Below are 13,168 nucleotides of genomic sequence, written 5' to 3' on the forward strand. Positions count from 1 at the left end.
CTAGCAGCTAGAACACTTTATCAACTTACTTTAGACATGGTTAGTTTATCATTCATTGTCGTATTATGTAGATGTATCATTTCCGACTTATATACCTTTTTGCAGCATGGGTTGTCTTGTTACTCAACCTTATGATCACAAGGAAACTGTTTAATAAACCATGAGCATCAAAACAACAATGGAGAAACCTATTAAACACTTGGTACTATCCTTTTATTGTGGGTCAGATGAATGATCTTTAGGGAGCAATGTTATGGACTTTTTTATGCATGAGAAGAACTTCCATTAATCAACCTCGTCGATTACACTCCGCATCAGGTCTGTTAGCTATCCCCAAAAGAGAGTTTCGAAGCCAACAAACAGTTATCTATTGCAGACAACTCGTACATGCGAGAGTATGACTAGCTATGTTTAACATACTAATTTTAGCAAACTAATGTTCCTTCCTTTGGACAACAAACCTCTGATGTCATTCACCCGGTTTACATGCCGCAATCTATCAATGCCATGTGTTCTCATCATATCAGTCGCCTCGCTGCAATCCGACTCCACCATCAGAGAGATGTTGGATCAATGAAGAAACATAAGCGTCTGATCAGCCACATATACAGTACACGATCCCCACACAAAAAATATAGTCTCACGAATAAGATATAGCGAGTACAGGACAAGATTCAAAACATAAGCAAGCAAACAACTAAAAAAGAAGGAAAGATGACAAGCCAAAGCAAAGGGAAAAACCATAACAGCAGGAACCCTTTTTCTACGCGACGAAGAAGCAAACCGCACCTATCCTGCGGTTCTTCGCCCGAAGGATGGAATGGATGCGTCTCGCGGCGGCACAACCCCTGCCGTCCGTCCGTCCAAAACACGCAACCGCGCGCGCGATCCAGGCCGTCCGTGCCTCGGCGCCTTGGATCCGGCCGTCCGACCCGCTCCCGCCCCCTTTATATGCCCCCGGACCCCCTCCCTCCCCCCCGCCCTGCCTACGCCGTCTCTCCGTCCCGTCCTTTCTCCTCCAACTTCCCCATCCCCTCCCCAACACAAATTTCGATCAAACGAACTCGCTAAACAATAATCTCATCATCCTTAAACGCGCGGCGAACGGAATCGGGTTTGGGGACGAGCCTTCCGGATCCCATTCTGGGCGGGGTGCTAATCGTGCTTGGTAGTGGGCGATAGGGTTTCGGATCTGGTCGGTTAATCCGGCGATGAACGGCGAGATGATGGTGCGGCCTCCGGTGCCGGCGCCGTACCAGGTGTGGGCGGCGGCGCTGGCGCTGGCGCAGCAGCAGCTCCCTCCGGCGGCGGGCGCGGGTTTCAAGCCGGCGAGGCCCGCCTGGAAGCGGGCGGCGCGGCAGCAGCAGCCCGGGTGGAAGCAGCGGAAGGCTGCTGCGCAGGCGCAGGGGAGGTGGGGCGGGTCGGCGGCGCCGCGCAACACGACGTCGTACCTGATCCGGGCGAAGCGGGCGGGGGGCGTGGCGTCGCTGGTGTCGCCGTGCCCCGTGACGCCTGCCGTGCTGCCGACGCCGCGGCTGTCGCCGGCACGGGAGGTGCTGGTGGAGATGGCCAAGGAGGCGTGGGGCGTCGACGGGTACGGCTCCATGAAGGGCCTCATCCGCCTCCGCCCCCAGGCCGCCGGCCCCGACGCCGGCGACGGCGCCGACTCGGGCTCCGGCGAGAGCGACGTGGAGGAGCACGTGGAGGTGGAGCGCCGCCTCGATCACGACCTCAGCCGCTTCGAGATGGTTCAGCTCCCCGCCGCGCCCGCCGACGGCGAGGACGACGAGGCCCGCGCGGCCCGGCTGGAGGAGGAGAACCTGACCCTCCGCGCGCGGCTCTACCTGGTGGAGCGCGACATGGCCGACCTCCGCCGCCGCCTCCTCGCCGTCGAGTCCCTCTGCCGCGACCGCCACCACGACGGCTGCGTCGTGGACGCCGCCCTTCCCGCAGACGTCGACGAGGCGGCCACCGAGGACGCAATGGTACTCTGACGTGGCCGCCGCCGGCCGCCCGCACCGTGCCCTGTACATAGTTCACCGTCCCTTCCTCCTCCCCCCATGTGCAGGTGTCGACAGACAGACAGATGTGGAATGAAGAGTAGCCAGCAGCAGCAGAAGCAGCAGTTCGATTGGCATCCTTCCTAGAACCAGTCACTCTTCCTTTAATTCGATTAGCAGTTCGATCTGTCGTTGTGTCATTAGCCACCAGATCCCCATTTCGTGTTCATGTAGAGTCGTAGCAGCATTAGGAACCAGCCAAACCAAGCAATGTGTTCATGTAGATGTAGCGGTCAATGGTGGGCACCGCGAGGAAGACGAAGACGCGGGACGTTCGTGTAGATCCAGCGGTACCTACCAAACCCAGCAACCCCAGTTAGTCATGAGTAGTCATATTTGTTGTGATTCTGAAGGTGTTGTTCCATTACTGCACTGCATTCCATGCTTCATTCCGTGTGCGTCCATGCTCACCAAAAATGCTTGGCCATTGGCAGGGGACAGGCACCGGCGGCGAGACCCATGGATGATCGATGGATCCAGCAGCCGTGGCAGTTTTATACCACTATTTTTCCAAAAAAAAATATTTGCTGTGCTGGCTTGCATGCGTGCGTGCGTGCGGTTTTGGCGAGACGTGGCGTGAGCAGTGGACGTGGCGTCGTGGTGGCGACTGACGGTGTGTTGAATGCGGCTCGGCTCGGTTGGTCAGGCAGGCAGGTCCGGTCTGAGACTCTCAGTGGTGGTGTTGGGCGAGTCGGAGGAAGAGGATGAGCGACCGTGGTTGGGTTGGGCGCTGTGGCATTGGCAACGGCGATGTGAGGAGAGAATTTTAGCATCTCGGATAGAGGGGACAAGATGCTGCCGGGCAAGACATTTCAGGTAGTGGTACGCCTTTTATTTCCCCGTCCGGGTAGCCAATCCGTCTCGTAGTAGCGGAGGAGGACGCTCTGACAGATAGGTTTATTGGAGTGGATTTGATTTTATCCGGCCTTGAGTGACGTCGTAGCGGGTGGACAGAACACTGGGCTGCAACCCTGCTGCAGGTGCTGCGCCCACCAAGCACAGGCCCTCCTATTGGGATGGAAATCTCTTCATTCCCTACACCACGTCATACGGATACGGCTACTATAAACAAAATAACTCGGGAGGCTCACACTTTGCATGCACAAGGAAAGCTCAAAGTGCACCTACGTACTCTTAAGAAGAACAGAAATACAATTCTCTGTTTTAACACAATGGGCCTTTCCTATCTACTTCCAATTATATAGCACTCCCTCCATACTACTTCTATCCGTTTCAAAATAAATGATTTAAAAATGATCTAATTTTATGCTAGTTTTAATACAAAGTAGAGTCATTTTTAAGTCACTTATTTTGAGATGCATGGAGTATAATGTAAGACGTTTTTTAACATTTCCATAGTGTGAAGAATCATCTTATATTATGAGACGTAGGGAATATGAAATAATGAAGAATAGAACAGAGCAACTGCTTTGTCAGTTCCTTTGCCCGCCAGTTTATGTCCGAACGTGCAACACGTGGACGATTTCACTGTTTTGGCTCTTTTAGCATAGTTTAGCTTGATCTTATCATGTTTGTGATTTTTTTGAATCTGATCATTATATTATCGACATCCACTATGGCGGTGCCCATACACACTCTATTGTCATTCTCCATAACGGTAGGGTTCGGGTCAACGCACACGGTGGGAAAAAGGTTCAGAATCGAAAAAAATTCATAAACAGGCTTAAATCAGGCTAAACTATTTATACCTAACTAATAATAAAGAGGCTATTGCTTCCGTCGAAAAACCCACCACGACATTTTTATAAAAAGCCCCTGTAATTCTCCGCGGCCGTACCTCTCCCCGCTCACTGCCCCCGTTGCGGCGCTCGAGCGCGTCGCGTCGACCCTGGTCCACCCTAACATGTGCCCAGGCCGCTGCCACACCACTCGCCGCCGCGTCCGACCTCAACCACCACTGTTGTCGATCTCAACCCACCCGCCTCCATGGCCGTACCTCTGCCCGCTTGCTGCCCCCGTTTCGGCGCTCGAGCACAGCTTCTGGATCAAATCAACGCGACAGCTACAGTGACTGGGGATGATGCGTCTGCTCGTTGCAGAACGGCGGCGATGCGGCGGAGCGAAGTACTTGCAGGTGGAGGCGGGCCTCCATGGCTCACATGGGGAACTCCCAGGTTATGGCGCGGCAACGGCGATTCCTTATGACCAGATAGAGGCGCCTAACCCTTGCTCCCCTCGTCGTATCCTCTCCTCCGGCAGGAACTCATCATCTGGTGAGATCCCCTCCTCATGGCAAGAAATTTTGTTTTGTGGGGATTTGTTTGCTGATGAATGAATGTATTGAATGTAAGATTGTATTGTTGTAGAGACAGAAAATGGAACATCACCTTCAGTTTGTCATCTGATCCCACATTCTCTACCCCATGAGTGAAGTAAGATAACAGTCCATTGATCAATTCACGTAGCCTCTTTGTTTTGCTTTGCTTGTTCCGCTCAATTTCTCATCATGATGAAATTAACAATGGATGAGTTAATTTCTCAACAAAATAGGATAGAACTGACTACATTAGTTAGTTAGCTTATTATTTTAATAAATCAAAATGATTATAAAAAGATTAAAATCGTGTGATATTTTTTCTCTCGTTGCAACGCACGAGCTCTTTTGCTAGTATATGCAAAAAGGGTTAAAACAGGAAATTTTTCCGCAACATGTATCCAATATGATGCATGCATGCGTTGGGCGGTAGCATCAATGTGCCGAGCCGCGTCCTGGTAGATGTGTGCCGATTTGTGCCGTGTGGTGCAGCCTCGTGACCTCGCGTTATATTTTTTAACACAATACAAATACAAAAGCTTATATATATATATAAATGCATACATTCATTCATATAATCACGCACATGCACATCCTATTTTTATGATTATCTTTGAAAGGCTGAGTCGACATATCATTTTAAGATTTACGAAGTCATTATATGCTTCTCTTCATCGATGAAAACGTATTCTTTCATCTGCATGGTCAAAAATCTTGAAATAAATTCAAAAATACTACAATCATTAAAACTTAAATTTTGATGGTCTAACAATACTACCTCCGTCCCGGTTTATAAGTCATTCGCGTAGTTCTAGGTCGATAATTTAACTATCTAAATATGTATCATATGTGATAAAATATATATATTTAGAAACTACATCCGTGTAGAAATCTAGTGATATACTTTTCATGACATATAACACATATTTAATTCCTCGAATCGGTGACGTAGAACTACGCGAATGACTTATACACCGGGACGGAGGGAGTATCACTGTTTTTCTAACCATCCGACCACCACTTGATTCGCCTCGTGACCGTTAGTGAGTGGTGTGCGACTGTGAGGATAGGACGGAGAATCAGAAGCCAAGCTTTGGGTCATGTACTCCCTACTTTAGCACCCGGGGCATTGCGGGACGTGACGAGAGAATATTAGCAGCATCCCGATGGATAGCGTGCGTGGTTCGGGGAAGCCTCGCCATAGCTCTTGGGGACCCAGGTCCGGGGAGAGCCTTCCTCCGGCTGGAATTTTCTTTCATTTCAGTCAGTTAAAGGCAAAACAAACAATGGAATATTCGTATTCTTTTTTGCAGATATTCTCTGCGAATTCCTTCTCTGTTCTCTTTTTTTTTTCGTGGCAGCGTAGGTAGGACTATAGGAGGGGGTGGAGTGGACCAGGCACACATATATTTCCCAGGGAAAGCGAGTCCATGCCTGACGACCGACCATAAGAGCAGCTCCAACCGCATGATCCAAACGAACATGTATTTTTTTCGTCTTCTGTTCGTTTGGATCGATGTGTTCGCCTCTCTTTGCAAATGTATTGGTCATGCGTCCAATCACAACACAACACTGATCATGCGAGCAGCAATGCCATCACCATGAAATGAGTGCGGCCATCTTGGCTTTGTGTCTCGTTGGGATCGAAGGGAATGACATCGACACCATTTTCATAGATGAGACTTCCATGAACACGCGGTTGGCCTCATCTTCGACATCCGACATTCTGTTGAACAGGTTATAGGCGTTCCTCATGGCGTCGGCCGAGAGCTCGTGCGGCCGTTTGCACGCACCCTTGGAGGACGATCCACCGCCCACAGACATCGCGTTGAGATTGATGCGCGCGGCCGGCGCGACCACGCCCACCTCCGGTGAACCGGATTCCGTAGAGTTGGACAAATGGGAGGTTTGCGGGTGGTGCCACTGGACGCCATGCGCCTGCCGCGTGGTGGACATGCGAGGCGATAGCGACAATGATGAGCCAGTGTTGGCTGCGGCCACAGGGGCAGCAACGAGCCCGTGCTAGCCTGGGTTTAACCCATTAGCATGGATGTGCGTCGTGGCCTCGCAGACGAGCAGCCTGGTCTTCGCGACTTCGACCTCTCGATCTACGATGGCGGCAATGTTGGACGCGACCACGACCTTGTTCCTGGCTTCTTGGTTATGCCGACGGTTATTTCTCTTCAATGATTGGAGGGCGCGCTGCTCAGGCGTCAGAACCTTCTTCTTCTTGGCCGACGGCGGCCTTTTGCGTGCGCCCTTGGCAGAGACGGGACCGATGGAGACGAGGGAGGTGAGGTCGACGACGACGTCGAGGGTCGGCGCGTCGTCATCCATGACGCGCGCAGGTGGGCGGGAGGTTTTTGGGAATTTAGAGGGAAATGATGGCATTGTGCCACTGACGGGCGGGTCAGGGAGGAGAAGGGCAGATGACGCGAGCGTCCGTATCGTGTCCTCGTCGATGCAAATCCGGTTTAAATTTGAATCTGGATTGATAAAAACAAGGCGCGTCGTCATCCATGACGCGCGCAGGTGGACGGAAGGTTTTTGGGAATTTAGAGGGAAATGATGGCATTGTGCCACTGACGGGCGGGTCAGGGAGGAGAAGGGCAGACGACGCGAGCGTCCGTATCGTGTCCTCGTCGATGCAAATCCGGTTTAAATTTAAATCTGGATTGATAAAAACAAACGCGTATCCGTATGGGTATGATGTTAAATTATAATTTATTTTCGCGATGACATAAACGGACACACGCGCACGAAATAAGTCGCCGGTTGCTCTAAACTCGCCTTCTGCCTGTCTCGCAGTAGACGACGACGCCTTGGTTTGGTTGCTTCCAGCCCATCAGATGAACTCGCCGTCAGTGACGTTGCGGCAGAGGCGAATGGACAAAACAACGGCGCCCACAAGGCAGCCAGCTCATCGTTTTCCTCTTTAGAATACGCCACGTCACGCGGATGGGGCTTCTGAACCAAACACTGACCATCGTCTCACTCACACAACGCTGCAAGGGAAGTACTCCAGCAGCTCATGTATCTTGGGCACACAAAAAACAGTTTTAAATCAACAAAAAGTGCATTATACATCAACTTAATCAGTTTTGCTTGAACAGGGCATCATCTGCTCCAACAAACGATGTATACTGGGCACAAAAAACTTCCAAACACTGCAAATTTAGATCAAACAGGCAAATTTCAAACATGGACTTGATTCAAACTAAAACATAGTTCCCATACAAACTTAAAAGTAGTTCTGATACAAACGTAGATACTTTGACTACACGAAACTAAAGGCGAAACTAAATCTATTGCAGACTACTTATGAGAAGTCGTCCGAGTCGATCTCGAAGCCCGACTCCTCGTCCTCGTTCTTGACCGAGTTCGAACCATCGAGCATGACCAATGTGTTAGAATATAGAGATATCGTTGTAATCTCAACCTCCTCCTCTATCTCCTCTATCTCCTATTGTATTCAAACTCTTGTATCTATCCCTTGCACAACAAGGCAACCTATCAATATAAACCCAATGCGGCTCCCCTCAAGGGAGTAGGAACGCTTCATTATCTAACATGGTAATCAGAGCCTCTCTTCCACACATCTAGCCACAAACCAGAAACAATCAAACCCAGATCACATCTACAATCGACGTCATGTCTTCCTCAGCCGGCGTCGCCCTGAACCTCGGTTCACCTCCATCAGAAAAACTTGCGAGAGGAAACTTCATCCTCTGGAAGACGCAAGTTCTCCCAGCCCTGCGAGGAGCGCAGGTTACTGGACTCCTGGACAACTCCGACGCCGCTCCACCCAAAACGGTGGAGGTCACCAAGGCGGACAAAACCACGGCCCAAGAGCCGAATCCTCTGTATGGATCATGGATCGCCAAAGATCAACAGGTTCTGTCATATCTACTCAATTCCATGTCTCCTGAGATCCTTGCACAGGTCGTCGGGAAGGACTCCACCTTCGATCTCTGGACAACAATCAACAATCTCTTTGCTTCACAATCGCAATCTCGGATCACCAACCTGAGAATTGCGATCACCAACACCAAGAAGGGCACCATGTCTAGCTCAGCGTACATGGCCAAGATGAAGAGCCTTGGGGACGAACTAGCTGCTGCTGGTCGCCCCGTTTCTGATCCAGAGATGGTGGACTACATACTTGCTGGTCTGGACCGCGACTACGACTCCGTGGTAGCGGCAATCGGCGCTGTCAAAAACAACATCACCGCCGATGATCTATTTGCCCAGATCTCTGCCTTTGATCAAAGGATGGAGATGTTGGGCGACTCGCCCTCAGGAGGGTTTCATACTTCTGCCAATGCGGTCTACAGAGGCCGTGGCTCGTCCCGTGGCAGATCCAATCGCGGGCGAGGAGGAAGGGGGCGTGGCCGCAGCAATGACCGCGGTGATCGCCAGCCCTCTCCCTCCAATGGTGGTTTCAGAGGACGCCCTCGACAGCAGCAACAACAGCAGGTGCGTGATCAGCAACACGACTTCCCAGAGTGTCAGATCTGCCTCAAGCATCATCCAGGGGGTGCACGTGTTTGCTGGTGGTGATATGAAGAGAATGATCAAGAAGAAAAGGAGGCGCATGTAGTCTCCTATGGTGTTGACACAAATTGGTATGCCGACAGTGCAGCAACCAATCATATCACAGGTGAACTTGACAAGCTGACCATGCAGGAAAAGTACAATGGTGGTGACCAAATTCGCACGGCAAATGGATCTGGTATGAATATTTCTCATATTGGTAGTTCAATTGTTAAAAACCCCATGAAAAAATTGCACCTGAAAGATGTTTTGCACGTCCCAGAAACTTCTAAAAACCTTATTTCTGTCCATCGTTTCACTCTTGATAACAATGTTCTCATAGAATTCTATCCCTATTTTTTCTTGGTCAAGGACTTGGCAACAAGGAGAATCATTCTTAGAGGACGGTGCATAGGAGTGTTGGAAATATGCCCTAGAGGCAATAATAAATTAGTTATTATTATATTTCTTAGTTCATGATAATCGTTTATTATCCATGCTATAATTGTATTGATTGGAAACACAATACTTGTGTGGATACATAGACAAAACACTGTCCCTAGTAAGCCTCTAGTTGACTAGCTCGTTGATCAAAGATGGTCAAGGTTTCCTGGCCATAGGCAAGTGTTGTCACTTGATAACGGGATCACATCATTAGGAGAATCATGTGATGGACTAGACCTAAACTAATAGACGTAGCATGTTGATCGTGTCATTTTGTTGCTACTGTTTTCTGCGTGTCAAGTATTTGTTCCTATGACCATGAGATCATATAACTCACGGACACCGGAGGAATGCTTTGTGTGTATCAAACGTCGCAACGTAACTGGGTGACTATAAAGATGCTCTACAGGTATCTCCGAAGGTGTTCGTTGAGTTAGTATAGATCGAGACTGGGATTTGTCACTCCGTGTGACGGAGAGGTATCTCGGGGCCCACTCGGTAATACAACATCACACACAAGCCTTGCAAGCAATGTAACTTAATGTAAGTTGCGGGATCTTGTATTACGGAACGAGTAAAGAGACTTGCCGGTAAACGAGATTGAAATAGGTATGCGGATACTAACGATCGAATCTCGGGCAAGTAACATACCGAAGGACAAAGGGAATGACATACGGGATTATATGAATCCTTGGCACTGAGGTTCAAACGATAAGATCTTCGTAGAATATGTAGGATCCAATATGGGCATCCAGGTCCCGCTATTGGATATTGACCGAGGAGTCTCTCGGGTCATGTCTACATAGTTCTCGAACCCGCAGGGTCTGCACACTTAAGGTTCGACGTTGTTTTATGCGTATTTGAGTTATATGGTTGGTTACCGAATGTTGTTCGGAGTCCCGGATGAGATCACGGACGTCACGAGGGTTTCCGGAATGGTCCGGAAACGAAGATTGATATATAGGATGACCTCATTTGGTTACCGGAAGGTTTTCGTGCATTACCGGAAAAGTTTCGGGCTCATCGGTAGTGTACCGGGAGTGCCGGGAGGGGTGCCGGGGACCATCGGGAGGGGTGTCACGCCCCAAGGGGTCTCATGGGCTATGGGAAGAGATAAACCAGCCCCTAGTGGGCTGGAATAAGTTCCCACTAAGGCCCATAAGGTTTGAGAAGGAAAAAACACAAGGTGGAAAGAGTTTCCAAGTGGGAAGGTGGAATCCTACTCCAAGTAGGATTGGAGTAGGACTCCTCCACCTCCAATTTCGGCCAAACCTTTAGGTTTTGAGGCTGCCTCCTCCCCTCCCTCCCACCTATATATACGGAGGTTTTAGGGCTGATTTGAGACGACTTTCTCACGGCTGCCCGACCACATACCTCCATAGTTTTTCCTCTAGATCGTGTTTCTGCGGAGCTCGGGCGGAGCCCTGCTGAGACAAGATCATCACCAACCTCCGGAGCGCCGTCACGCTGCTGGAGAACTCTTCTACCTCTCCGTCTCTCTTGTTGGATCAAGAAGGCCGAGATCATCGTCGAGCTGTACGTGTGCTGAACGCGGAGGTGCCGTCCATTCGGTACTAGATCGTGGGACTGATCGCGGGATTGTTCGCGGGGCGGATCGAGGGACGTGAGGACGTTCCACTACATCAACCGCGATCTCTAATCGCTTCTGCTGTACGATCTACAAGGGTACGTAGATCACTCATCCCCTCTCGTAGATGGACATCACCATGATAGGTCTTCGTGCGCGTAGGAAATTTTTGTTTCCCTTGCGACGTTCCCCAACAGTGGCATCATGAGCTAGGTTCATACGTAGATGTCTTCTCGAGTAGAACACAAAAGGTTTTGTGGGCGGTGATGTGGGTTTGCTGCCCTCCTTAGTCTTTTCTTGATTCCGCGGTATTGTTGGATTGAAGCGGCTTGGACCGACATTACTCGTACGCTTACGAGAGACTGGTTTCATCGTTACGAGTAACCCCCTTTGCTCAAAGATGACTGGCAAGTGACGGTTTCTCCAACTTTAGTTGAATCGGATTTGACCGAGGAGGTCCTTGGATGAGGTTAAATAGCAATTCATATATCTCCGTTGTGGTGTTTGCGTAAGTAAGATGCGATCCTACTAGATACCCTTGGTCACCACGTAAAACATGCAACAACAAAATTAGAGGACGTCTAACTTGTTTTTGCAGGGTATGATTGTGATGTGATATGGCCAATGATGTGATGTGATATATTGGATGTATGAGATGATCATGTTGTAATAGAAATATCGACTTGCACGTCGATGGTACGGCAACCGGCAGGAGCCATAGGGTTGTCTTTATACTAACATATGTGCTTGCAGATGCGTTTACTATTTTGCTAGGATGTAGCTTTAGTAGTAATAGCATAAGTAGCACGACAACCCCGATGGCAACACGTTGATGGATGATCATGGTGTGGCGCCGGTGACAAGAAGATCGTGCCGGTGCTTTGGTGATGGAGATCAAGAAGCACGTGATGATGGCCATATCATGTCACTTATGAATTGCATGTGATGTTAATCCTTTTATGCACCTTATTTTGCTTAGAACGACGGTAGCATTATGAGGTGATCTCTCACTAAAATTTCAAGACGAAATTGTGTTCTCCCCGACTGTGCACCGTTGCGACAGTTCTTCGTTTCGAGACACCACGTGATGATCGGGTGTGATAGACTCAACGTTCACATACAACGGGTGCAAAACAGTTGCGCACGCGGAACACTCGGGTTAAGCTTGACGAGCCTAGCATGTGCAGACATGGCCTCGGAACACATGAGACCGAAAGGTCGAGCATGAATCGTATAGTTGATATGATTAGCACAGAGATGCTTACCACTGAAACTATTCTCGACTCACGTGATGATCGGACTTGAGATAGTGGATTTGGATCATGTACCACTCAAATGACTAGAGAGATGTACTTTTTGAGTGGGAGTTCTTAAGTAATATGATTAATTGAACTAATTGTCATGAACATAGTCTAATGGTCTTTGCGAATTACGATGTAGCTTGCGCTATAGCTCTACTGTTTTATATGTTCCTAGAGAAAATTTAGTTGAAAGTTGATAGTAGCAAACTTTGCAGACTGAGTCTGTAAAACCGAGGATTGTCCTCGTTGCTGCACAGAAGGCTTATGTCCTTAATGCACCACTCGGTGTGTTGCACCTCAAGCGTCGTCTGTGGATGCTGTGAACATCCGACATACACGTTTCTGATGACTACACGATAGTTCAGTACAAAAATACTTAATGGCTTAGAAGCAAGGCGCCGAAAACGTTGTAAAACGTCACGGAACATAAGTGATGTTCTAAAGAGATGAAATTGTGATTTCATGCTTGTGCCCTTGTTAAGAGGTACGAGACCTCCGACAAGATTCTTTGTCCACAAAGCACAGGAGAAAAGGCTCAATCGTTGAGCATGTGCTCAGATTGTCTGAGTACGACAATCGCTTGAATCAAGTGGGAGTTAATCTTCGAGATGAGATAGTGATAGTTCTCCAAAGTCACTGCCACCAAGCTGTGAGAGCTTCGTGATGAACTATAACATATCAAGGATACATACAATGATCCTTGAGCGATTCGCGATGTTTGACACTTCGAAAGTAGAAATCAAGAAGGAGCATCAATAGTTGATGGTTTGTAAAACCACTAAGTTTCAAGAAAGGCAAGGGCTAGAAGGGATACTTCGTGAAACGGCAAAACAGTTGCTGCACTAATGAAGAGACCCAAGATTAAACCCAAACCCGAGACTAAGTGCTTCTGTAATGAGGGGAACAATCACTGAGGTGGAGCAACTCAAGATACTTGGTAGATAAGAAGGCTGGCAAAAGTCAAAAG

General features: G+C 49.1%; 1 protein-coding gene across 1 annotated transcript; it reads left to right on the top strand.

Moving 5' to 3' along the window:
• The first annotated feature begins 990 nt into the window (after positions 1–990).
• Positions 991–2,591, top strand: LOC123451916. The gene is made up of 2 exons (XM_045128472.1): positions 991–2,350; positions 2,495–2,591. Exon 1 carries the CDS (start codon positions 1,212–1,214, stop codon positions 1,992–1,994), a length of 783 nt encoding a protein of 260 aa, XP_044984407.1. The 5' UTR covers positions 991–1,211; the 3' UTR covers positions 1,995–2,350; positions 2,495–2,591.
• Positions 2,592–13,168: the final 10,577 nt, after the last annotated feature.

This window comes from Hordeum vulgare, chromosome 5H (genome assembly GCF_904849725.1).
Source record: "Hordeum vulgare subsp. vulgare chromosome 5H, MorexV3_pseudomolecules_assembly, whole genome shotgun sequence".
Classification (NCBI taxonomy): Eukaryota; Viridiplantae; Streptophyta; class Magnoliopsida; order Poales; family Poaceae; genus Hordeum; species Hordeum vulgare.

Bases quoted from the DNA above. Each gene is read 5' to 3' on its own strand.
- LOC123451916 (XM_045128472.1), top strand. From the start codon at position 1,212: ATGAACGGCGAGATGATGGTGCGGCCTCCGGTGCCGGCGCCGTACCAG.